The 24,307-nt window shown below is 36.9% G+C and overlaps 1 protein-coding gene, 1 long non-coding RNA gene and 6 other non-coding genes across 8 annotated transcripts; all 8 read right to left on the bottom strand.

Moving 5' to 3' along the window:
• Window positions 1–14,877: 14,877 nt before the first annotated feature.
• On the bottom strand, window positions 14,878–17,519 carry LOC109014319. The gene is made up of 2 exons (XR_001999707.2): window positions 17,009–17,519; window positions 14,878–16,758 (listed from the first exon to the last, which is right to left on the bottom strand). It is a non-coding gene; the product is annotated as an uncharacterized LOC109014319 (long non-coding RNA).
• LOC118344338 lies at window positions 15,651–15,755 on the bottom strand. Its single transcript, XR_004798111.1, has one exon. It is a non-coding gene; the product is annotated as a small nucleolar RNA snoR97 (small nucleolar RNA).
• Window positions 16,190–16,304, bottom strand: LOC118344467. The gene has a single exon (XR_004798253.1). It is a non-coding gene; the product is annotated as a small nucleolar RNA Z278 (small nucleolar RNA).
• Window positions 16,391–16,505, bottom strand: LOC118344465. Its single transcript, XR_004798252.1, has one exon. It is a non-coding gene; the product is annotated as a small nucleolar RNA Z278 (small nucleolar RNA).
• Window positions 16,647–16,739, bottom strand: LOC118344463. The gene has a single exon (XR_004798250.1). It is a non-coding gene; the product is annotated as a small nucleolar RNA Z223 (small nucleolar RNA).
• On the bottom strand, window positions 16,820–16,903 carry LOC118344414. The gene has a single exon (XR_004798185.1). It is a non-coding gene; the product is annotated as a small nucleolar RNA U36a (small nucleolar RNA).
• Window positions 17,208–17,363, bottom strand: LOC118344415. Its single transcript, XR_004798186.1, has one exon. It is a non-coding gene; the product is annotated as a small nucleolar RNA snoR134 (small nucleolar RNA).
• Window positions 17,520–19,185: 1,666 nt separating the features above from the next.
• On the bottom strand, window positions 19,186–23,955 carry LOC109014318. The gene is made up of 2 exons (XM_018996746.2): window positions 23,448–23,955; window positions 19,186–20,071 (listed from the first exon to the last, which is right to left on the bottom strand). The coding sequence occupies exons 1-2, from the start codon at window positions 23,797–23,799 to the stop codon at window positions 19,371–19,373; spliced, it is 1,053 nt and encodes a 350-aa protein (XP_018852291.1). The 5' UTR covers window positions 23,800–23,955; the 3' UTR covers window positions 19,186–19,370.
• Window positions 23,956–24,307: the final 352 nt, after the last annotated feature.

Raw genomic sequence — 24,307 nt, 5'->3', positions numbered from 1 at the left:
CCCACTTTGAAAATAAAGTGGTTTTCTGCGTTATCTTTCCTATGTGCACACTCGGGGCTCGGAGAATGAATAAGGGGAAGATTCACATTCTGTTTTTACTCGGTTAGCTACCGGGATTTGCACAACCCTACCACAGGGGTTAAACATGGTATTTGTTCTGATATGATAAGATAAGATGTGATGTTTCAGTTTATGCTATGCCAAATGGATTTTGATTATGAATATTTTTCGAACTTTCGCTCTGATATTTTTGATAATATGGTCTGATGTTGCATTTTGAAAACATTATTCTGATTCTGTATTCTGAAAGAAAATATTTTTGTTCTGCATTCTGAACACTGTAAATGGTCATGTTTACACACTAATATATGTCCATTGCTTACTGAGTTGTTGATAACTCACCCCTTATCTCCAATTATTTTTCAGATAATTTTGATGGTTCAGCTGGAGAACAAGAGTAGAAAATTTAGCAAGGTGTGATGATCGTAGTGGAATAAGTGTCTGAGGGTACAAATGCTTATTTGAGAGTCATAGTTAGTAAACTGATTTATTTTTCAGGTATTTGATTTGATGAGTTGAGGATGTTTTCGATTTTTGGAGAATGTCAAACTTATGTTATTGAGAATTTCTTTATTGTCGCCATGGAGGAACTTAGATTTTTGGATCGATTAAATGGATTAATATTTTATGGGATTTTATGGATTTTATAGTTGTGTTATTTAAGTTAATTTTAAGTATTAAGAGCTAACTCTCCGGACCTCCGGAATCGGGGCGTTACAGTTGGTACCAGAGTCAGGTTAGAGATTCAGCATACTATAAACCTTGGAGGTTTAGATATTTGTGGGTTTAGGAAGAAATTTCAGATTTGTGGTTTAGAATTTTAAAGAATAAGAGATGATTATGTTGATATTTAAGTTTTAGATTTAGTAAGACTTTATGATTGAGTTTTGAGATTTTGATGTTTAGAGATTTTAGATCCGACAAGCTTAATTTGTGGAATATAAGAGATAATATTTATAAAGATTAATTTAAGGTTTAATTTTTTAGGTTTAGATACTAAGACTTAAGACAGTTTAGAGCGATGTCGGGTTTACAATTATAGATGGTAGGATGAAGTATATGAGTTGGTTAAAGAAATGGCTAAGAATGGTTAAAACAAGTTCAAGATTTTAGTGATCCATTTATTTATTTATTTATTTTAACTTGTTTTTAAATATTTTAGTTGGTATTTAGATTTTGTCTATACATATTTTGTTTTCTTTCCCTAGAACGTTTAACTGAGTTTAAGATCTTAGGATGACTGCTCGTCGTCGAGTTCGAAACTTTGGAGATTTGAGATTCTTCAGATTTTATGGACTAAATAGGAGGCTTGAGGTTTAGAGATGGTACATAATTTAAAAATGATTTTGAGGAGATTTAAAGTCATAGAATTTTGCGGGTTTCACGATATGATTTTTGATGATATGTAAGGTTTTAACACTTGATGATATGTAAGGTTCCACAAAATCTGAGGTTTTAGATTTTGCATAATTTAAGGAAACAATTCTTTTGACATTTGAGATTTTAATTTCAGTAGGCATATTCTGTGGACTATAGAAAATAATTCTGACAGTTTTTAAGGTTTAGATTTTAAATTGACTTCTTGGAACGAGTTTTGATTAGGAACTGAAAATTTAGACTTGTGATATTGATGTATTAGAGTCTACATACACGTTGGGAGACTTTGCAAAATTAAATCTGAAAAGTGTATGGACTAGTTAAATGTGGAGGTTAGTTTTTTTCAAATGTACTTGATTTGAGATACAATGTGTTTAGGATTATAAGTTGTTGGAGTGCTAGAGTGCGCAGCAAAAACACGGTTTTGGTGATATGATAGTGAGTTTATTTTCGTTACTCATTAAGGTTTTATATTAGGTGGAGAATTTGAAATTAATTTTTGGGTCTTTAATTGTATTATTAAGTTCATATTTTAGACTTGAAATGGTAGTGTGCGAGATAGTGAATGGCTAGGGAAAATGTGGGAGAATATGATCGACAATATTGGAGGGTTAGAAGTTGAAATATTAGGTTCGACAATTATGGAATTTTAATTAGGTTCGACATTATGATTAACGAATGGGGTAGGCATGGAATTGTTGCAGTGGATAAATATTTAGGCCTTGCTGGTGGTACTAGCAAATTTCGAGGATGAAATTTTTTTTTAAGGGTGGGAGAATGTAACACCCGGACCCAAAATTTGTATAGTTGGACTATGGATTTTATTTATTTATTTATTTGAGCTTGATATTTTAGGTTTTTATATTACGAACTTGAGAAGTGATTTTCTTTTTCTTTGGAGATCTTGGTCGTTTGTTTTAACCTTGGAAAAACTTTCGGTTTATGAATAATTCCTCACCCGCACGTATACTAAATAAAACTTCAAAAACTTTATTAGCAAAGCTCAATCTCATGTATACTAAATAACCACATTGAAAACTCCAAAAAGTCAATTCCGTAGCAAAATAAACTAAAGAGTCCACAATCTCCTGATAGTCATAACAAACCAAACTAATAATTTCATAAGTCTTCTTAAACCCAAGATATAATTAAATCTAAAAGACATTAAAACTAAAGGACATCAGAATTCATTCTTCTAACATTATCTCCTCAGCTTAATCATGCTCACCATTCTAATCCAGATCCTCAGTTTGACTCTCCACATCATCTGAAAAATATTATAATGATAGGGGGTGAGTTATCAACAACTCAGTAAGCAGAGGACATATGCTAGCATGCAAACATGAGCATTTACAAAGTATAGCATGCAGAACAAAATATTTTTCAAAGTTATCATACAGAACAGAACATATTTTCAAAAGTAACAAAGCGATGATTTTAAGACAAGTAAAAACCCATAGTACTTTGGCATAACATAAACTGAGCATCATCATCAAATCAAAACAGAGCATCATACATAGCAGAGACCATGTTTCACCCCCGTGGTAGAGTTGTGCTATCGCCGGTAGCCAAACCAGGCAGAGACAGAGGTGAAATCTTTCCCTTATTCTTCTCGGAGCCCCGAGTGTGCACACAGGAAATACCACAATAAAACCACTTTGTTTCCAAAGAGGATGCACTCAGAGACAGAGAAGTTTGTACCAACCCAAACATATCAGAGCATAATAGAGCAGAGCAGAGACATAGTCAAATACAAACTCAGTACACCATGCCAAAGGTTTTCAGATGCCATATTAAAATAAAACAGAGTACCAAAACATAATCAGGTCCTTCTTACATACTAAAAACAAAATTTAGAGCATCTTTCTAAATAAATGCACAATTTTTCAGAATTCCCAAATATCGCTCTCTTTTTTAGATTTCAAACAAAATTTAGTTCATGTCTACACAATGCATGTCAAAAAATAATTTTCCTTTTCCACACAGATTTCATGAGTATGCAAATAAACGATCGAGATTGGTTTTGTTTTTCCCAAGTTCTCATTTCATCACATAATATGCAAAGTTTTCAGAAAATCAACCCCAGTCTCAATAATTCGTGTAAAGCCTAGCATAGGAACCCCGCTTACCTGACTCCTGTAGCGTATTATCTATGCCTTGAATACGGTCTCTAAAAACCTCGTCACCTATTGATAGAAACAAAATATATACACCGAGTATTAAACGACAATTCGCATAACTTCCATCTAATAATTAAAAACCCACAATCCCAAACCATATAATAACAAAAACAACACACTTAGACAACCAAATAATAAAATTGGACAGCCCGCATTGCAACCCAAAGTACCATGTACTAATCTTTGATATTATCCTAAACACCCATCAAAGTCAACGTCAAACATAAATAATAAAATATCAATCCCACTTCAATGGCCCCTAACTCCAAGCAATCACCTACAACTCAACCAAAACAACCATAATATTACTCCAAATAATTTAACCTCCACTTCAACGATCATATAAAAACCCGAACAGTACAAAAACAGCACCTATTCAACTCTGAGTATCCATTTGGTTTACTGCACATCCAACCCAAATAATTCAAAACTCAGAATAGCCAACACAACCCTGAACAGTTACAAACTCCTCCCACACAACCACGTCAAACCCAACAATTTAACCAAAACAACATTACACAATTTCAAAACTCCTCCCGCACCACCTCGTCAAAACCCAAAAGCCACCCTTTATAATCCTTCTTCAACAACAAAACACCATCAGATTACAAAGCGCCCAAATTTGATTATAAGCAGTAGAAATTTTCCAAAGATCAAACAATTAAAAGCCACTAATTTACACCATGAAAAGCAATGTAAAACGGCACACGGTTTCCTTACCCATTCAACAGAGCTCAACGTCAACACCACAGCAAGGAGATTAACCACTTCGCAGATGGAAGAGAAACAAAGAGAAATGGAAGAGAGTGAGCGTCTAATTAGGGAGCTCGGAGTGGGGAAAGACACAGCGGCACCACCTAGAAAATTCAAAGATGGAAAATGCATGAAACAGAGAAAAAAAATAAGAGGAAGGCGTCGACTTGTGGGAGAAGAGAGAGAGATATACCTGAAGACGAAACACTGCGCAAGAGAGAGAGAAAAGCCGAGTCTGAAAAGAGAACATCAACCGCAGAACTAGAGGGACGCGAGAGAGAGAAGCTTAGTGATCTGCTGCAATGAAGAGGTGCGACAGAGTGAGAAACTGATTTTGAGGGAAAAATCGAAAGTGAAAAATGTGTAGGAAAATTAGGGCATGAATTTCGGACTCACAAACAGACCCAATTGAAGAGAAGAGAGGAACTCGGTAAGGGGAGTGGGTTACGGGAGAGAGAGGGACACGGGTGAAAACCAGAAAATGAAACCGAATATGAAAGAGAGGGAGAAAGAAACGGGGAGCTGAGGAAGGAGATACTTAACCCCAAAAAGGGCGTCGTTCGCACACCTCCAAGGAAAAGGGCTGGGCCCTCGAGCAAGAACCGGGCCACACAATAAAAGAGAAAAAAAAAATGGGCCTTACATCCTCCTCCCTTTACAAAAATTCCATTCTCAGAATTTGCTGCAAGCTATAAGAATTCCCTTCGAACAACTGAGGATACTTAACTCGCATCTCTTTCTCGAATTCCCAAGATGCTTCATTGATAGCATGATTATTCCACAATACCTTAACCAAAGAAATAGCTCGAGTCCGTAACACTTGCTCTTTCCTGTCCAAAATCCGCACTGGTTCCTCGGTGTAAGTCATATCCTCTTGAATCTGAAGGGGTTCATGATCTATAATTTGGGTGGGGTCATGGGTGTACTTTCTCAACAAAGACACATGGAACACGTTATGCACTCCCGAGAGTGCCAGTGGTAGAGCCACCCTGTATGCCACTAGTCCAATCTGATCAAGAATCTCAAACGGTCCAATATATCTAGGGCTCAACTTACCCTTCTTTCCGAATCTCATAACTCCTTTCATCGGTGCAATCCTAAAAAATACCTTATCTCCAACCTCAAACTCTAACTGGCGACGGCATTTATTTGCATAACTCTTCTGTCAGCTTTGAGCTGCTTTCATTCTAGCCCGAATGGTATCTATCTTCTATGTGGTCTGCTGAATAATCTCTGGCCCTAGAAGTTTCCTTTCACCTACTTCATCCCAATGCAATGGAGATCTACACCTTCTGTCATACAAAACCTCGTAGGGTGCCATCTCAATGCTAGCCTGGAAACTATTATTATAAGCAAACTCAACCAATGGTAGATATCGCATCCAAGTTCTCTTAAAATCCATCACACACGCCCTCAACATGTCTTCTAAAATCTAAATAGTTCTTTCTGACTGTCCATCTGTCTGAGGGTGAAAAGCAGTACTAAAACTTAACTTAGTACCCGTTGCCTCTTGTAAGTTTCGCCAAAACTTAGAAGTAGAACGGGGATCTCCATCCGACACAATGGATACCGGTACTCCATGCAACCTCACTATCTCTCACACATATAGCTCCGCTAATTTCTCCAGTTTATAAGAAACTTTAATGTGCACAAAACGGGCGGTCTTCGTTAAGCGATCCACGATCACCCATATAGCATCTTGTCCACTTAAGGTCCTTAGTAAACCCACGAAGTCCATGGAGATATGCTCCCACTTCCACTCTGGAATCTGGAGTGGCTGTAATAACCCTGCAGGTTTCTGATGCTCCGCCTTCACTTGTTGGCAAGTTAGGCATTGCCCTACGAATTTAGCAATTTCTCTTTTCATGCCATTCCACCAAAAAGACTCTCAAGTCCCGATATATCTTGGTACTCCCTGGGTGAATAGTGTACAAAGAACAGTGTGCCTATTCAAGAATTACCCTTTTTAGTTCATCATCTGCAGGTATGCATACTCTACCTCTAAACCTCAAAACTCCATCCTCGGAAATGCTAAAATCAGGTTTGTCCCCGTTCCCAACTTATTCCACTAGTTTCACCAACCCTGAGTCCACTTTCTGAGCAGTTTTGATTCTATCTATCAAGGCAGGTTGAATTACTAAACTGGCCATGAAAGAATTATTATCACTAGCAATGACTTCAATACCGGCTCTTTCTAAGTCCATTAACAACTTATGCTGAGTGGTAATGGCTGCAACTGTCAGTCCTATTGACTTCCTACTTAGAGCGTCGGCTACAACATTAGCTTTGCTGTGTGATAATTAATGGTGCAATCATAATCCTTGATCAACTCAAGTCATCTCCTTTGCCTCATATTTAATTCTTTTTGGGTAAAGAAATATCTCAAACTCTTGTGATCCGTATAAATTTCTCAATTTTCTCCATACAAGTAGGGTCCTGTCTCCAAAGCTTGAGTGCAAAAATGACTGCCGCGAGTTCCAGATCATGTGTGGGATAATTCTGCTCATACACTTTCAATTGGCGTGAGGTGTAAGCTATAACATTCCCATGTTGCATCAGTACACACCCCAATCCAAGCCTAAATGCATCGCTATAGAGAACAAATCCACCTCTAGCTGTGGGAACTGTTAACACAGGAGCTGTCACTAATCTCTGTTTCAACTCCTGGAAGCTTTCTTCGCACTTTGCTGTCCATTGAAACTTATTATTTTCATGGTGAGTGCAGTGAGAGGAACTACTATCCTGGAAAACCCATCAATGAATCGACGGTAATAACCCGCCAATCCCAAGAAGCTTCTAACCTCATGAACATTCTTTGGTGCCGACCAATTAGCCACTACTTCCACTTTTCCTGGGTCCACTGAAATGCCATCTTTCAAAACTACATGTCCCAGAAACGTTATTAAATCAAGCCAAAATTCACACTTCTTCAACTTAGCAAACAACTGCTTATCTCTGAGTGTCCCAAGTACCAACTTCAAATGTTCTTCATGCTCGGTCTTGCTTTTGGAGTATATCAGTATATCATCAATAAAAACCACCACAAATTTATCTAAAAATTCATGAAACACCCAGTTCATCAAATCCATGAATACTGTTGGGGCGTTAGTCAGGCCAAAATGCATGACTAAAAACTCATAATGACCATACTGAGTCCTGAACGCCGTCTTAGCCACGTCTTCTGCCCTGATCTTCAATTGATGGTAACCCGATCGAAGATCAATCTTTGAAAATACTTGAGCACCTTGAAGCTAATCAAACAAAACTTCTATACGGGGTAGCGGGTACTTATTCTTTATGGTCACCCGATTAAGTTCCCCCTAATCGATACACATTCTCATCGATCCATCATTCTTCTTCACAAAGAGGACTGGAGCTCCCCAAGGTGATACATTGGGCTTGATGAAACCCTTGTCCAACAAATCTTGCAACTGCTCCTTGAGTTTCACTAGTTCAGACGCCGCCATACTGTAAGGTGCTTTCGAAAGAGGTCCAGTGCTTGGGACTAGTTCAATAGCAAGCTCTACCTCCCGCTAAGGTGGAAGTCCAGATAAATCTTCTGGAAAAACCTCTGGATATTCACTCAAAATAGGTATTTATTCCAACTTCAACTCTTCCTTTGGTGCTTCAACCATTGGTTGAGTTTGTTTATAATAATAGTTTCTAGGCTAGCATTGGGATGGCACCCTACGAGGTTTTGTATGGCAGAAGGTGTAGATCTCCATTGTATTGGGATGAAGTAGGTGAAAGGAAACTTCTAGGGCCAGAGATTATTCAGAAGACCATAGAGAAGATAGATACGGTTCGGGCAAGAATGAAAGCAGCCCAAAGCCGACATAAGAGTTATGTAGATAAACGCCGTCGCCAGTTAGAGTTTGAGGTTGGAGATAAGGTATTTTTGAGGATTGTACCGATGAAAGGAGTTATGAGATTTGGAAAGAAGGGTAAGTTGAGCCCTAGATATATTGGACCGTTTGAGATTCTTGATCAAATTGGACCAGTGGCGTACAGGGTGGCTCTACCACTGGCACTCTCAAGAGTGCATAACGTGTTCCATGTATCTTTGTTGAGAAAGTACACCCATGACCCCACCCACATTATAGATCATGAACCCCTTCAGATTCAAGAGGATATGACCTACACCGAGGAACCAGTGCAGATTTTGGACAGGAAAGAGCAAGTGTTACGAACTCGAACTATTTCTTTGGTTAAAGTATTATGGAATAATCATGCTATCAATGAAGCATCTTGGGAATTCGAGAAAGAGATTCGAGTTAAGTATCCTCAGTTGTTCGAAGGGAATTCTTATAGCTTATAGCAAATTCCGAGGATGGAATTTTTGTAAAGGGAGGAGGATGTATGGCCCAGTTTTTTTTTTCTCTTTTATTGTGTGGCCCAGTTCTTGCTCGAGGAGCCAACCCTTTTCCTTGGAGGTGTGCGAACGGCACCCATTTTGGGGGTAAGTATCTCCTTCCTCAGCTCCTTGTTTCTTTCTCCCTCTCTTTCACACTCGGTTTCATTTTTTGGTTTTCACCTGTGTCCGTCTCTCTCCCGTAACCCACTCCCCTTCCCGAGTTCCACTCTTCTCTTCGATTGGGTCTGTTTGTGAGTCCGAAATTCATGCGCTAATTTTCCTACACATTTTTCACTTTCGATTTTTCCCTCAAAATCAGTTTCTCACTCTGTCGCACCTCTTCATTGCAGTAGATCACTAAGCTTCTCTCTCTCGCATCCCTCTAGTTCTGCGGTTGATGTTCTCTTTTCAGACTCGGCTCTTCTCTCCCTCTTGCGCAGTGTTTCGTCTTCAGGTATATCTCTCTCTCTTCTCCCTCAAGTCGACGCCTTCCTCTTTTTTTTTCTCTCTGTTTCATGCATTTTCCGTCTTTGAATTTTCCAGGTGGTGCCGCTGTGTCTTTCCCCACTCCGAGCTCCCTCATTAGACGCTCACTCTCTTCCATTTCTGTTTGTTTCTCTTCCATCTGCGAAGTGGTTAATCTCCTTGCTGTGGTGTTGACGTTGAGCTCTATTGAATGGGTAAGGAAACCGTGTGCCGTTTTACATTGCTTTTCATGGTGTAAATTAGTGGCTTTTAATTGTTTGATCGTTGGAAAATTTCTACTGCTTATAATCAAATTTGGGCGCTTTGTAATCTGATGGTGTTTTGTTGTTGAAGAAGGATTATAAAGGGTGGCTTTTGGGTTTTGACGAGGTGGTGCCGGAGGAGTTTTGAAATTGTGTAATGTTGTTTTGGTTAAATTGTTGAGTTTGACGTGGTTGTGTGGGAGGAGTTTTGTAACTATTCAGGGTTGTGTTTGCTGTTCTGAGTTTTGAATTATTTGGGTTGGATGTGCAGTAAACCAAATGGATACTCGGAGTTGAATAGGTGTTGTTTTTGTACTGTTCGGGTTTTTATATGACCGTTGAAGTGGAGGTTAAATTATTTGGAGTAATATTATGGTTGTTTTGGTTGAGTTGTAGGTGATTGCTTGGAGTTAGGGGCCATTGAAGTGGGATTGATATTTTATTATTTGTGTTTGACGTTGACTTTGGTGGGTGTTTAGGATAATATCAAATATTAGTACATGGTACTTTGGGTTGAAATGCGGGCTGTCCAATTTTATTATTTGGTTGTCTTAGTGTGTTGTTTTTGTTATTATATGGTTTGGGATTGTGGGTTTTTAATTATTAGATGGAAGTTATGCCAATTGTCGTTTAATACTCGGTGTATAAATTTTGTTTCTATCAATAGGTGACGAGGTTTTTAGAGACCGTATTCAAGGCATAGATAATACGCTACAGGAGTCAGGTAAGCGGGGTTCCTATGCTAGGCTTTACACGAATTATTGAGACTGAAGTTGATTTTCTGAAAACTTTGCATATTATGTGATGAAATGAGAACTTGGGAAAAACAAAACCAACCTTAATTGTTTATTTGCATACTCATGAAATATGTGTGGAAAAGGAAAATTATTTTCTGACATGCATTGTGTAGACTTGAGCTAAATTTTGTTATGATGTCTCTGAAATCTGAAAAAGAGAGCGATATTTGGGAATTCTGAAAAATTATGCATTTATTTAGAAGGGTGCTCCGACTTTTGTTTTTAGTATGTAAGAATGACCTGATTATGTTTTGGCACTCTGTTTTATTTTAATATGGCATCTGAAAACCTTTGGCATGGTATACCAATTTTATATCTGACTCTATCTCTGAGTGCACTCACTTTGGAAACAAAGTGGTTTTATTGTGGTCTTTCCTGTGTGCACACCCGGGGCTTCGAGAAGAATAAGGGAAAGATTTCACCTCTGTCTCTGCCCGGTTTGGCCACCGGGGATAGCACAACCCTACCACGAGGGTGAAACATGGTCTCTGCTCTGTAAGATGCTCTGTTTTGGATTTGATGATGAAACTCGAGTTATGTTATGCCAAAGTACTATGAGTTTTTACTTGTCTTAAAATCATCGCTTTGTTACTTTTGAAAATATGTTATGTTCTACATGATAACTCTGGAAAATATTTTGTTCCGCATGCTATGCTTTGTAAATGCTCATGTTTGCACGCCAGCATATGTCCTCTACAACTGAGTTGTTGATAACTCACCCCCTATCATTATAATATTTTTCAAATGATGGGGAGAGTCCAACTGAGGACCTGGATTAGATTGATGAGCATGATTAAGCTGAGAAGTTGATGTTAAAAGAAGGAATTCTGATATCCTTTAGTTTTAATGTCTTTTAGATTTAATTATATCTTGGGTTTAAGAAGACTTATGAAATTAGTAGTTTGGTCTGTTATGACTACCGGGAGATTGTGGACTCTTTAGTTTATTTTGTTGCAGAAATGACTTTGTGGGGTTTTCAATGTGGTTATTTAGTATACATGAAATTGAGTTTTGCTAATAAAGTTTTTGGAGTTTTATTTAGTATACATGTTGTGTTGTATGAGATCTCACATTACTTGGGAATGAGAAGTTCTTGCTCTTTATAAGGTTCTAATGAGACTCCAATGGTATCATTGACTAGTCATTTTGGAGTATAAGTCATGTGATTTGGGTCTTTCACTGGGACGTTATAATATCTTCCTTTTTTTGGGTGCTAAGAGAGTTGGAAACACGATGAATTGAAAATATGGAATCATGGCCTCTTCAATTCTGAGGACTTGGGTTGAGCATGTCCAATTCCTCACTCAGGAGAAACTTTTGTGACTATTTGACTTTACTTTTAGCTGAGGTTTTCACTTTTTAGATGAATTAGAGTAATACTAGATACACTTGTAGAGTGCATAAGCACCATGCAATCTTTTTAAAAATTAGTAACATTTACTATTAAAAATTAATTTTTAATCACGTGGGTCTTGTAAATACTCATTTTTTTCAAAAATATTGTATGGCGCTTACACATTTCACGATTGTAAATATTATTTCTCATTAAACAAATAGTAAGTTAATGACCCTTAAAAGTTTATGTTCTTATTCTGAGTGTTTAATGAAATAGGATGGTTGCATTTGCTGGTTTGATATGCGATGCAAAGATGTGCAACCTGTATGGATGTTGCAAAGGAACCCATTTCATCATTATGTTTCAAGTCAGGTTGGTATCCTTTCAACAAAAGGAAAAAAAAAAAGGTCTATGTTTTGTGTTTTTTTTTTCCCTAAGTAAGCATATTATATATATATATATATATATATATATATATATATATAATGGATACAATAGCCAACTGGATGGGAAGCTCCAACATTCATCTTGAACCAACAAATACGACACAAGAAATAAAAAAAATAGGGATATGGGGTAATGACTTGACCCTCACCCACCCATTTCCCATAAGGGAAAGCCACTTGAAATGATTTTGATATAGTCTGAAAAACATATTGTAATAATACGATTGAAGGCACAGTGAAGTGATTTGTGTTGCATTTCACTGGTTTGGATTGACTACAAGAGACTTCCATTATCTCTTTTTCACGAGAATTGGTTAAGAGAAGCGAAAATATAGGAATATAGCAAACAATAGATGTGTCGAATCGCCTGCAGACAATTGTCAGGAATTGTGGCAGTGCGTGGAGGCCATGCGTCACTCTAGGAGAATGGAGGTTGGTCGAATTTGAGGTCGTGGTGACGCGTGGATTTCACGCGAGGATTAAGCCGCACGTGTGATGCACACGCTACTCCGTTCAATATTCTGCTTTGGCCGTCTGAATGATTGGCGACTAGAGAGTCCTAGAGCGAGGCGAGTAGGGGTCGTGAGGGACTGGAAAAAAATTAAATCGGCACTTCTTCTTATTTTGACTGAAAATAAAATAAAAACCGAAAAAAAAAAGGAACTAAACAATTTCTAGATTAGCCATATAGGGGAGGAGGGAGGAGCCAAACCTCCAACTCCTCCTAAAGCTCCAACTCCTCTAGGCGGAGAAAGTATGATGTTTTTATTTTTTGTTGAGAGTAACTCGCCTGGACAGAGAAAATACAAACGAATCTCCGTATGATTTTTGTTAATATATAAATATTTTTTTGTGGATATTAAATCCTAATATCTCGTTAGTAGTTTCAAAAAAGGAAAGTGTTTTGAAGTGGAGCACTGCTAGGTACAATCCCCGTTGGGGGACTGCTTACGGACGACTGGGTTTTCAGTAAATTCCTCTCTAATTTTGGTCAAATATAAAAACTGACATTTTCAATAAATTCCTTCCAGGCTCCAGCAATTATCCCTCCCGATGGACATCTCAGATCCCTCCATTCACAGAGCCAACTTCAACGCCGTCGGCCGCCTTCGAGCTTCGTCCGCCACAGTCGACGGCAGCTTCTCCTCCACCATCTTTGGCCACCATAACGTAAACCATCTGAACAAGCCAAGTTTTTGTAATTAACTTTATTTTAGATTTGGGGGAATTTGGTAGATTCTGGAGCTCTTTGATTTTCTATGCTCTTTGATTGTCTTGTATACAAATTACGGATCTCGCATTTAGTAGCTTAGCAATTTGATTATATTTTTTAAGTTATATTTTTACAAGTTATAGGAGTGCTGGATCTCGCATTTAGTGGAGGGTGGAGCCTTGTAAAATGGATAGAGGGAAAGCAATTTACCCTCTGAAAGCAAACAAAACCCAAAAAGCAATCGCCTTTCAAGCTAAAATGCATACACCTAGAGTTTAACGTTACAAATCCCTCTGAAAGCAAATCCTTGAAATTTACAAATCTCAGCCAGCAATTTACCCTCTGAAAGCAAACAAAAAGGATTTTAATGTGAAAATACCAGATGGGAGAAAATTTAACGAGAAATCAAAATAAAAAAAAAAAAAAAAAAGAAATACTAGATGGGATAAAAAAAAACTCTGGCAAGTTTTGGTCTGATTCAAGGTGTATGCATTTGGTAGACATCAGATTTGAGAGAGAGAGAGGGTGGTCTAGGTAAGTTTTGGTCTGGGTTTGGTGATTAAACTCGCCTTTCAATCTTCCGAATATGCGTTTGGCGAGTTTTGGTTTGGGTAAGTTGGGACGTCATATTTGTGTGTGTGAGAGAGAGAGAGAGAGAGAGGGAGAGAGAGCCCACCTTCGAGCAGTGGCTAGGCAAGGGAAATTTGAGGTGTTGGGAGGGGTTTGTGGGAGGGAGGGTCAGGTCATTTGGGGGAGACTAGTCTTTGGTGCTCGGTATTAAAACATAATCATTTTAATTAATTAAAACTCTCCGTTTCATTAAATCGTGTATGAGGAAGGCTTCGTTTCAGGATTGTATTTAGAATTATTCTTTGGAGTACACATGGTATGTTCCTTTCAGAGTCGTGTTGACTTTTTATGCATTTCTGATTTTTATGTCGAGAGTTCCTAAAAATTACCTTTTCAATTTTTTTATTTAATGATAAAAAAATGATTATTAATAAAAATATATTTTTATTTTTTCTTAATAATTAAAGATGTTGAAAAAATAATAAAAAGAAAATGAAAGAAAAAAAAAATTAAGGCACGGCAGCGGCCCATTTGGAGTATCCTTTTTCTTTACTGTGGTTAGCTGCTCATCATATGATCACTATGGCATATCATTGACATCCACCAGCATTACCATTATTAAACACTAAGGGCTGGCCATTCAAGTGTATCCTGGTAAATCTAAAGTATTCCCTGCTCAGTAGACCTTCACCATGTGCCATCTATGTAACTTGAGGTTGGTTTGTTAACAAATTTCTAGATCTGCATTTTTTTAAAAACTTATTGTACTTGCTGCTTCTTTCCCACATGTTTTGTTCTTTTATGTTGCTTGAATTGTCCGTTTTGAGACATTTATAGTACTTCTATCACCTATACTAGATCTGTAGCAGAGTGCAATTTCTTCCTTGGGGAATTTGTTGGGAAGGTACTTCTTGTATTTATTTTGTAAACATCTCTCTCTCTCACGTCTATCAGAACCGTCCGTAGATTCATAAAGATTTGATGGGAGCATAAGATGCTTGGGCAATAGTTACCAGTTTGTAAAGTTGTCGTTAAGAATTGGACTTCACAGAAAGCAGGTGAATTTGTGGTGGAAACGGAATTTAACCATAAAATTTATATATTAAAAGATGAATAGACCTAACATTTGTCGCTTGAATCTACTAGCGATTTTATACATCATAATAAATAGAGTCCTGGCGTAGTATCAATGCATGAACTAATTCATCCTTGCCACGTCTTGTAAACTGCGGACACGACCAGTTGTGTCAAGATGTGTACTGTCGCCAGGGGTGATGCTGTGCTGTCGATGTGATTAATACCGAGTTGGAACTTGCTTCTATAAGGTCAAAAAGCTCTACAAAATAATCACAATCAAGGCAGAAAAAAAAGATGTTGCATTTGGATCTCACTCATTTGGGGGTCATACAGCTAAACGAAAGACTAGCAAAAGAAATTAGTTGAACGAAAAATGTAAACATTTGGCTGGTAACGAATATTTTAGGACCATTATTGTTTATAATTAGAATATAATTATTAATTAATATGCCTAAATACAAAAATATAATAGATAAAAAATATTAAACTAATAATCTTTTATCATTATATATAAAGTAGATGGATACTCAATGTTGAAAAAGGTTTAAGGAAATAGAGGAAACAAGCCAATTTTTGGTGATTTTAATCAAAATTTAAAAAAGGCTCATTACAATCAGAATCAAGATAACAATAAATCAGCAACCCAGATAACCATATTAATTCAAAAAATTAATCAACGGGAAGGAAACTTTAACCAGACAAAAAACAAAAAACAAACAAAAACCCAGAATTAAACAAGGAATTATTACTACAAGTCAGGAATATAGTGCCGTTATTTAACTCCAGTCTCGTAATGTACAAGAGAAGAAGCTGATGACCACACAGAATTTCCGAGTTTTTCAGACCCTAGTCCCATTAGGGGGCTAGTGTATAGTTAAAACTCGATATGAAAATAGAATTGGCAGAGATATATGAAGTAGTACACATAGTTACCGCAAAAGCAGTTCTACATTCAAAGCTGACAAAGGCAACAGAGAAGATAGAAATCAGGAACCTCAGTTTCTGTATTTTCAGTCATTGGAAACGCAGATTCACCAAGTAGGTTCTCCCCATAAGATGGGGGGACTTGGATCTTGCGTACCAAATACAAGTTGGATTGTAAGTAACATCATTGGCCATCGATCAAACACCAAATCATAAAGCATATCAACATGACTAAAGAGAGGAAATAGAGCCAACAACAAGCTCGCTTATAGAAGAATTAACAGAATTTCAAAAGAATAAAATTCCCTAAATCTTTTAAAATTCCAAAAAGTGACGAACATACGTTAAAATAATTAAAATTCAATTTAGGTAGAGCCTCAGTTAAATCCCTTGAATTATCATTTCAAATGTAGCTTCACCAACTAGGTTCTCCTTGCAAGGCAAGGAATTGGCTCCACAACACCTCAAAAGAGTTGGGTCATCATTGGCATCCTAAGGCATCAAGACCAAAATTATAAGATAGAATTGAACGAGAACTTGAAAATGATTGAAATTTGCCTGGTTTGGCAAGAGTATTCTCAGAATGGTCCATTACTTTCAAGTAATGATATAGCAGCCTCAAGTAGGTTCTCCCTGTAAACAGGGGCTTGAAGCTAACTAATCTCATGTATGTGGACAGTCATCATTGAATTAAATAAATACGCCAATCCAATGAACGAAATAAAGTACACAAACAAAATCATTGAATAAAACCAACACTTGTAACGAAGAGATGAAACCAGGTTCAACACAAAAAGCTGAGAAAACATTAATTGACATATATGATGTACCGATGGGCTCAGATCACATAACAGCTCTATCAATCAAGAATCTTCAGAAGCAGAACTGGCATTTAAAGCTGAAATTTCATCATCACTGCCGATTTGTACATTAGAACTCACTCCTACAATTAAAAAAAGAAATAAACCAAACCCGAATTTAAAAAACGAAGCATAATTAAAAGTCGGCTCATATCAAGAAATTCAACCATTTTTCCGTTTATGCTTCATCGATTATTCTCAGAAGCGCGGATAGTGTAATCATCGCCAAGACAAGAAATAAATTTATGCCTTCGTTTTCTAACCAATTCAATGAGATCCATGGTAATAAATGCAGTTGTTAAGAAGAATATGATGAGGAAAGAAGGAGAAAACCTGTAGCGGATATTTTTAGAGGCAAAACCATTGAAAAAATAAACCCCCACGTGAAAACCGCCAAAGAGCAATCAATATCTGCCTCAAAGACTAGCCTTGTTTTCATATCGCTATCTATAACAAGAAAACAAGCTAAAGGTGTAGCGAGGCAAAGATTAAGGAAAGAAATAACAGATTTATTCTCAAGAGAGAGAGATTGAGATGTGGGCGTCGATTTGACACAGCTCAGCCGTGGAGAAAGAGAATGGCTGAACTGCAACACTTGACGTCGGATTGTTTTGGCACGAGCAATGGGGCTTTCGTCGTCATCGATTGATTACTCATTCAGGGAAGCCCGGGGTAGTGCATCGTGCAGATTGAAGCAGCCAAGAATCTCAAAAGATAAAAAAGAAGAGGTACAGAGTCACAAACACAGAGAAAGCGAGAGTGAAAGGAACTAACAGAGGAAGTCGAAATGAAAACATAACCCCTAAGAGAGGTCGCAACGATACCATAACCTAAGAGAGATTGCGAGCTGTGTGTACGCTACGTTTGTCTACATATTTACATATTTATAGGCATTCTTGTGAAACCCTAGCAAGTTCCTCCTGCGTCTCGGTGACATCCGGGTCGGTGGTGGGCTACTTACCGGACCGGGCGGGTCGCCTAATCGTTGCTCGGCTCGAGAATCTGATTGGGCCAAAGCCTTGTTTTAAACCTCTAATACTATTTATTAATGGATTTCTCCTTACGACCCTACTGTAACCAATTTGATTTTTATAAAAAGAGAAATTGCATTGTGTAAAAAAAAATTATAAAAGTAAATTTGTTATCTAACGCGATTTTATATGATCTATTAAATTTTTTTTTAATAAAAATACTTTTATTATAAAGTTATGTTAATTTATAAATTTATTTTTATAAAATATCTCGTGACTAAAAAATTTCTCTTATTAAAATCATAAAGACTGTTAACGTCTAAAAAAATTATGCAACAGTTCGGAAGGGGAGAAAGATCCATTTTTGGCCTCACTGAGGTTGTTCTGGGCCTAGATTGATATTGTGTGGAGCCTCCGATAGTGGTTCAATACAACTGTACGCTATCCGTGCTTACATTCATATCAGTGAACAGTAAATAAATGCAGAAAAAATAAAGAGATGGAGACAGAGATTTACATGGTTCGACATTGGACCTACATCCACAGGGGTTCGGGGAGGGGAGAATCCATTATAATAAGCTTGTTTTAAGTCTCTCATAGTCTCTGATCATCATTGTACAACGGAAATCTGAGTTCTATCATCTGGTTTTTCCCCTCTGGCTGGAGTTTTTGTGGTGAGGTTGAAGAAGGTGAAGTTTCAGAGAAGCCTAGCCAAAAAGTCCCTGAAATCGTATGTGTCTTTGCCTTTTATCTTATGCCCCCATTTGCTTTGTGTCACTTACTTTTTGTTTATATCATATCACCTCTCATTTATATTCACTCATCTCTTTTCCTCCTAACACATTTTTTAGCCTTTTGTCTCCTTCCCTCTCTATTTCTTCTCTCCTGATAAGTTCTCCTATGGGCTGGGCCTAAGAAATACTATGAGTCTATTATTTATCCCTTAAAATGACTAAAAAGTTTGATAAAAAAACTCAGGATTAATTTTATTTCAGAATAAGCTACGGGGACATTTTTTTTTTTTTAAATCCTATTATTTATATACTATAATTTTGCATACTCATTAATCATTATATCAAATCTCTATTATTTTAGATAAGATAAAAATGAAACAAAAGTGTAATAAGCAGCATTTTTCTTTCTCATTAGTTTGTTTAAAAATATTTTCGAATATTATTTTATTTTGCTTTCAGAAGTAATGTGAAAGACAGGGCTGAACTTAATTGGTTAGTCAACGTGTGAAGTCATTGGCACACTGAATCAAAAGTACTTGCCTAAGAGTCTGTAAAGTCCTAAAATTAGTCGAGATGGATAGAATTTTCCCGGACGGAAGAAATGAGAATTTCAGAATTCTGCTGTGTCAGTGGTTCTTTTGAGAAACCAAGAGAACACTTGTCATACTTTTGAACCAATCATATATCCTAAACAGCCAATATACAAACTTCTCTATCGATCAGAAGGGTATCTGAGATATCTCCCGTGTTTCCAGAATATATTCTTTGAATGCTGATCAGCATGAACGAAGAAGGAAGACGGGGGAACAATGTAAGCCAGATATGATAGTCACCGTTTGATTCTACAACATGACAAGATTACTGGAAGTAATGACAAGAAAGAAAATTAGATTGATTGCCGCCAAAACAACTCCTCACATGAAATCTCCAAAATATACATACAAGGGCAATTTGCTCAGTATCTAAATAGGTACAAATCAACTTTCATGCTCAGACTATCTTCCACGTCAAGTGCCGGTACCCAGCCCAGTTAGCGGCAAGACGGATTCCAATGGCTAAGGCTACACCCAGCAATGGCAGTGGAAGCCTCCCATGTACTGGTACAACTTCTACTTCTTCCTTCTCTTCTTCTAAAATCTTTTTAGAATGATGAGAAATAGCTAGAGCTAGATATGAAGCCATTACCAAAACCCTAACCCATGGTTCTCCAACTGCAGCAAGAACAGCTGCAGCAGGCAATGCAGATGAAACATCATCTCTCTTTTTAACAAACCGTGAGAAACCACACAACAGCAACAGAAGGGTCCAGAAGAGTGGCTCAGAGATGTAACCACTTACAGCTGCATAGCCAAGTAGGCCAGATACTGTAAGAAGATGAGGTTGGCTACTTACAGAGTTGGGAACAACAGCTTCTGCAATAGCAAGAACGGCTGATGCAAGTAAAATAATTGTGGTCAACTCTCGAACAGGTGCGTATGCCACTATGCCAGAATAAAATGATCGGATGGTGTACAGAGCAGTCTCAACACATCTTATCAGAGAAGTTATGGGATCGCCAATGAAGTGGAATACAATAGCCAAGGCAACTTTCAAGAGGTATCCCGCAAAAGAAATTATACCAAGTGCAGCCTTTCGCCAGTTACCAAGTTCCAACAAGACTGCCCTCCATGCATAGACAAGGAAAGCCAGGGCTGCATAGTAAACAACATTAAGTATTATAGCAGAAACTAAGCAGAATATGAATTACATTTTCTTATAAAGGAATAAAAGGAGAAAACATTGCAGATTATTCAGGCAAGATCAAATATCTATCACAAAACAACCCATAGGGGTTGGCTCAAGTGGTGAAGGCCTTGGTCTTGGTGGTATGCCCCCTCCAAGGTCTAAGGTTCGAATCCCATGGGTGCAAACAATCTCTAGGGGCCATCGAACTGGAGGATTTTCCCATTGAATTACCCAAGGTGTACTTGGGGGAAACTTCTTGCCGAGAATCTGTGCACCCCCGGGATTAGTCGGGAGTCAGGGGACGCTGTTCCCAGACACCCAGTGCCAATAAAAAAAAAAAAAAAAAGTCTATCACAAAACCTGTGCAAGCATTGGACAGAAACTTTAATGAAAGAAGGCAAGGTTCTACCGACTAAGTTCTTCATCAGCAAGTGTAGCTTATACATAAGTGGAACAAATACCATCCCAGTGGCTATGTACAGTTCTTAATAGAAAAAAATTACCATACATGTGCTTTTTTAATTAGATTGTGTAATTTATAAGCACAGGGATTTTCTCCGTACAAGGAAAATCAAGTTGTAAAGAAAAGCAATCAGTTCCCATCTCATTCAATATAAAAGATGCAAGTCAGCACTTTCTAGGCTCCCACCCCACTTTCCCAACAGCTTTTAAGGTAAATATCATCCACAGATCATAATCAAGAACTTATTCCAACTGTATGCGGGAGTGTGTCAGCATGTGAGCATTTCTTCAACTCCATTATATTCTAGCTTGGCAGCCTCTCCTAGGGGTGAGCACCGACTGAATTGAAGTCGGTATCCCCTAAATCCGACTCTGTCTCCGACTTCTATAGGTTCTGATCCGACTCCGACTAGGATTTATTGGGGCGGAGTCAGATTTACACATCGTAACTCACTTTTGATGATGAAAAAAAAAAGATCAGAATCCAAACAAAATTAAGAAAAATTACAAGAAGCAATCGATCGGGAAAAACTTGCATTTCGTCGCAAAAAGAGAACAAATCTACAATATAAACGAAATAGAAGATATAATGTTTACATTAAACCTTATACTCAAGCTTGAAGCTCCTTCGAAATCAATCACTGCTCTTCAGGTACATTTGAGAATGAAGTACCAAGAAAAACCGAAGGAAGTGCCAAGAATAACATAAAGAAATTGAGATACAGCGGGCTTGAGGAATCTAGAGACTATCGTCTTCAACAAATGAGGAAACGACGACAAGGGGACGCTTTAGATAATTTTAGGAGCTTTCGGTGGCAAGCATGGCAGCAGCAAGAGATAAAAGAGAAAAGAACGGCGACTTGAAATTGAGATGAGAACTATTTATTAGTAATCTAATTGTTAGTATTGATTACTAATAAATACTAATTCACTAGTGTCTAATTAAATGTTATTATGCTATAGCATTACAATTTACGTGTTAAACTTATTATTCTTAACTTATTTCTATACTAATATCTAACTTATTTTTATACTAGACTTATACTATAGTGTCTAATTACATTTATTATACTATAGTATTATATATTATTTCTAGCGTCTAATTACATGTTACATGTTATTATACTATAGTATATTACATGTTATTAACTCATTATAATATTTTATCCTAATGTCTAAATTAATCCTATTATAGACTTGTACTATAGTGTTTAATTACATGTTATTATATTAGTTTCTAACTTATTTCTAACCTAATTATATACTAGACTTAGTATTATATGTTATTATACTAGTGTTATTCTACGTTAGTATACATGTTATTATACATTAGTATTTATACATTAATATGACATGTTATTATACATTAGTGTTATATGGTAGTAATAGTATGATGTTTATATATACTAAACTAGTGTCTGTCAATTTAGTCTTTTTATATTATAGTATAAGTAAGTTTATAATAACTATCTCATAGTATTATTGAATTTAACTAATTTTCTGAGTTATAGTTATATAAAATATATATGATAAATGTATAGAAATATACATATATTTTTATAACATATGTACAATATTAGAGTCGGATTTGAAATCGAAGTCAAAGCCGGAGGGCAGAGTTGGAGTCGGAGTCGATCCGACTCCACCTCCGACTCCAACTCCGACTTTTTGGGGGAAAAAAACTCCGACTCCAACTTGTGAGTCAGAGAGAAGCCGGATTTGGAGTCGGATTTTCAGATTTTTGCTCAGCCCTAGCCTCTCCCACTACATTACTCCATTTACAAGGGAAAACATTCTTTGAAAACCAGTTCAACACATTAACCACAAAACTTATCCATAGTATCCAGTGCATGACTCTAAAAATTCACGCCTATAAAGCTTTCAACAAACCATCGACATCAAGTGTGCTAGTGCATTCAATCAAGTCAAATGATTCTGGAAGGATACGCTGTAAATAGAACCATCAAAATGGTAAATTAGGATCTGGAACCTCACTAAAAGAAAACACTTTTGTTACCCTACATTTCTTCCGTTACAAGCCTCCTCCAACACATTCTGCCTTGCCATTATTCTCTTTATGCTAACTGTGTTTTATTTCAGTATAGAAACTTGACTAGATATTCAAAGACCTCATATCTGAGTACATATAACTAGTACAGAGGAGCGATGAGATAAGGCACATTCATATGGTACAAAACCAAAGGTTACTATAAAAGATGCTTTAGGCCTCGTTTTTACAACCATTCTCATCTTATCTCATCTAATCATTACAATTTTTCTAAATTCACATATAAAATAAAATAAACAATTCAACTTTTTCAAATTCTAAAACAAAATTAATATTAAAAAAATATATTCTAACAATATTTTATTCAACATTCAACTTTTATCTCAACGCATCTCATCTCATCTCGCGAAAACAAACTAAGCCATTGGCAAACAATGGCAAAATATATTAAAAAAATATCTTCTAACAATTAGTGTATATTTTCGGCTACGTCCCCAAAACCAGTCCATTGGCAATTATCATACACTGAAAACCACACTACCCGAAAAACAACAGTCAAATTTATTTCTTTCCCTTTCATTCATTTCTCTGAAACCAAATGATGGCAAAATAAAATCCAAGAAATAATCCTCATTGGCAAGTAAGAAAGATGGGGAAAGCATTTTTAGAAAAATGGAAAAAACTGAGTTTTATTTTCCTCAATCTTAAACGCGATGGAAAACCCAACTCAAACTAAGCTCAATTCTTGAGTTAGACACAGATGCGGAAAACCAATGACCATAACTAGCATCCAATTGGACATTTCTTCTTTTTCCCCACACTTTTTCACCAACAGACAGATAGAAAGAAAGTGAGAGAGAGAAAGTATTTACCAACAAACCAAGGCCATCTGACTGGTGGGTCAGGAGCTTCTTTGGTCAAGTACCTGAAACGCTCAGGCATAGTGCTCTCTCCCCGAGCCGCTCTCTCAGCTTCTTCATCATCATCAACACCAACATTCCCTGCACTCGCACAAACCGCCAACTTTCTCTCAAACACAAAACCCAGTTTTTTCCAGGAAAAGCCAGGAAAATCTTGACCTGGTTTGGGGTTAAAAGAACGGGTTTTAGTGGGTAAAGAGCAAAATGGAACGGTTTGATCACGGCTATTGACTCTGAGTCGAGAAAACGCAGAAATCTTGAGAGATGGATTTGGATATGAGAGAGTGGGAAAAGTCATGGACATGGTGGTGGCTGGGGTTTACCGAGGTTTTTGCCTTTATCAGAGAAACAGAGCAAAATATTGTCTAGACCATGGGTTTTTAAGAGTTCGGATCACCTAGCACCCGGATCTTACGTATACCCGGGTGTAAGAGCACTGGCAAATGTGTCCAAGCTTGATGGTTTTTGTTTTAAGATCTTCGTATTGGATTCACTATATATGTAAATCTCAAACTTTAAGTTACAAGACATTATAATTTATCTTTAAATTTAGAGATCTATTATTGATGACTATTCACATTATTTAATTAGTAAAATTAGATTTTCGCCGGATCATTTCTTTAAAGGTGGATTCAAACGTAAATTTCTTTAAAAGATAATTTTGATGAATGTAAAAGAAATTTAACTTTTGACTATTACATTCACATAAATCTCCACATTGAAATAGTTATTTTTTTATTATATAATAATAAAATAATATAAGATGAATTTGATTTTAGTTATTCACATCAAATCTACACATTAGATTATAC

This window comes from Juglans regia, chromosome 1 (genome assembly GCF_001411555.2).
Source record: "Juglans regia cultivar Chandler chromosome 1, Walnut 2.0, whole genome shotgun sequence".
Taxonomy (NCBI): domain Eukaryota; kingdom Viridiplantae; phylum Streptophyta; class Magnoliopsida; order Fagales; family Juglandaceae; genus Juglans; species Juglans regia.
This window is presented reverse-complemented; position numbering and strand designations above follow the sequence as displayed.

Coding starts and splice junctions, on each gene's coding strand:
- LOC109014318 (XM_018996746.2), bottom strand. CDS start 23,799: ATGTCCATGACTTTTCCCACTCTCTCATATCCAAATCCATCTCTCAAG. Junction 20,072..23,447: donor CAGATGGCCTTGGTTTGTTG/GTAAATACTTTC, acceptor TTTACTATGCAG/CCCTGGCTTTCCTTGTCTAT.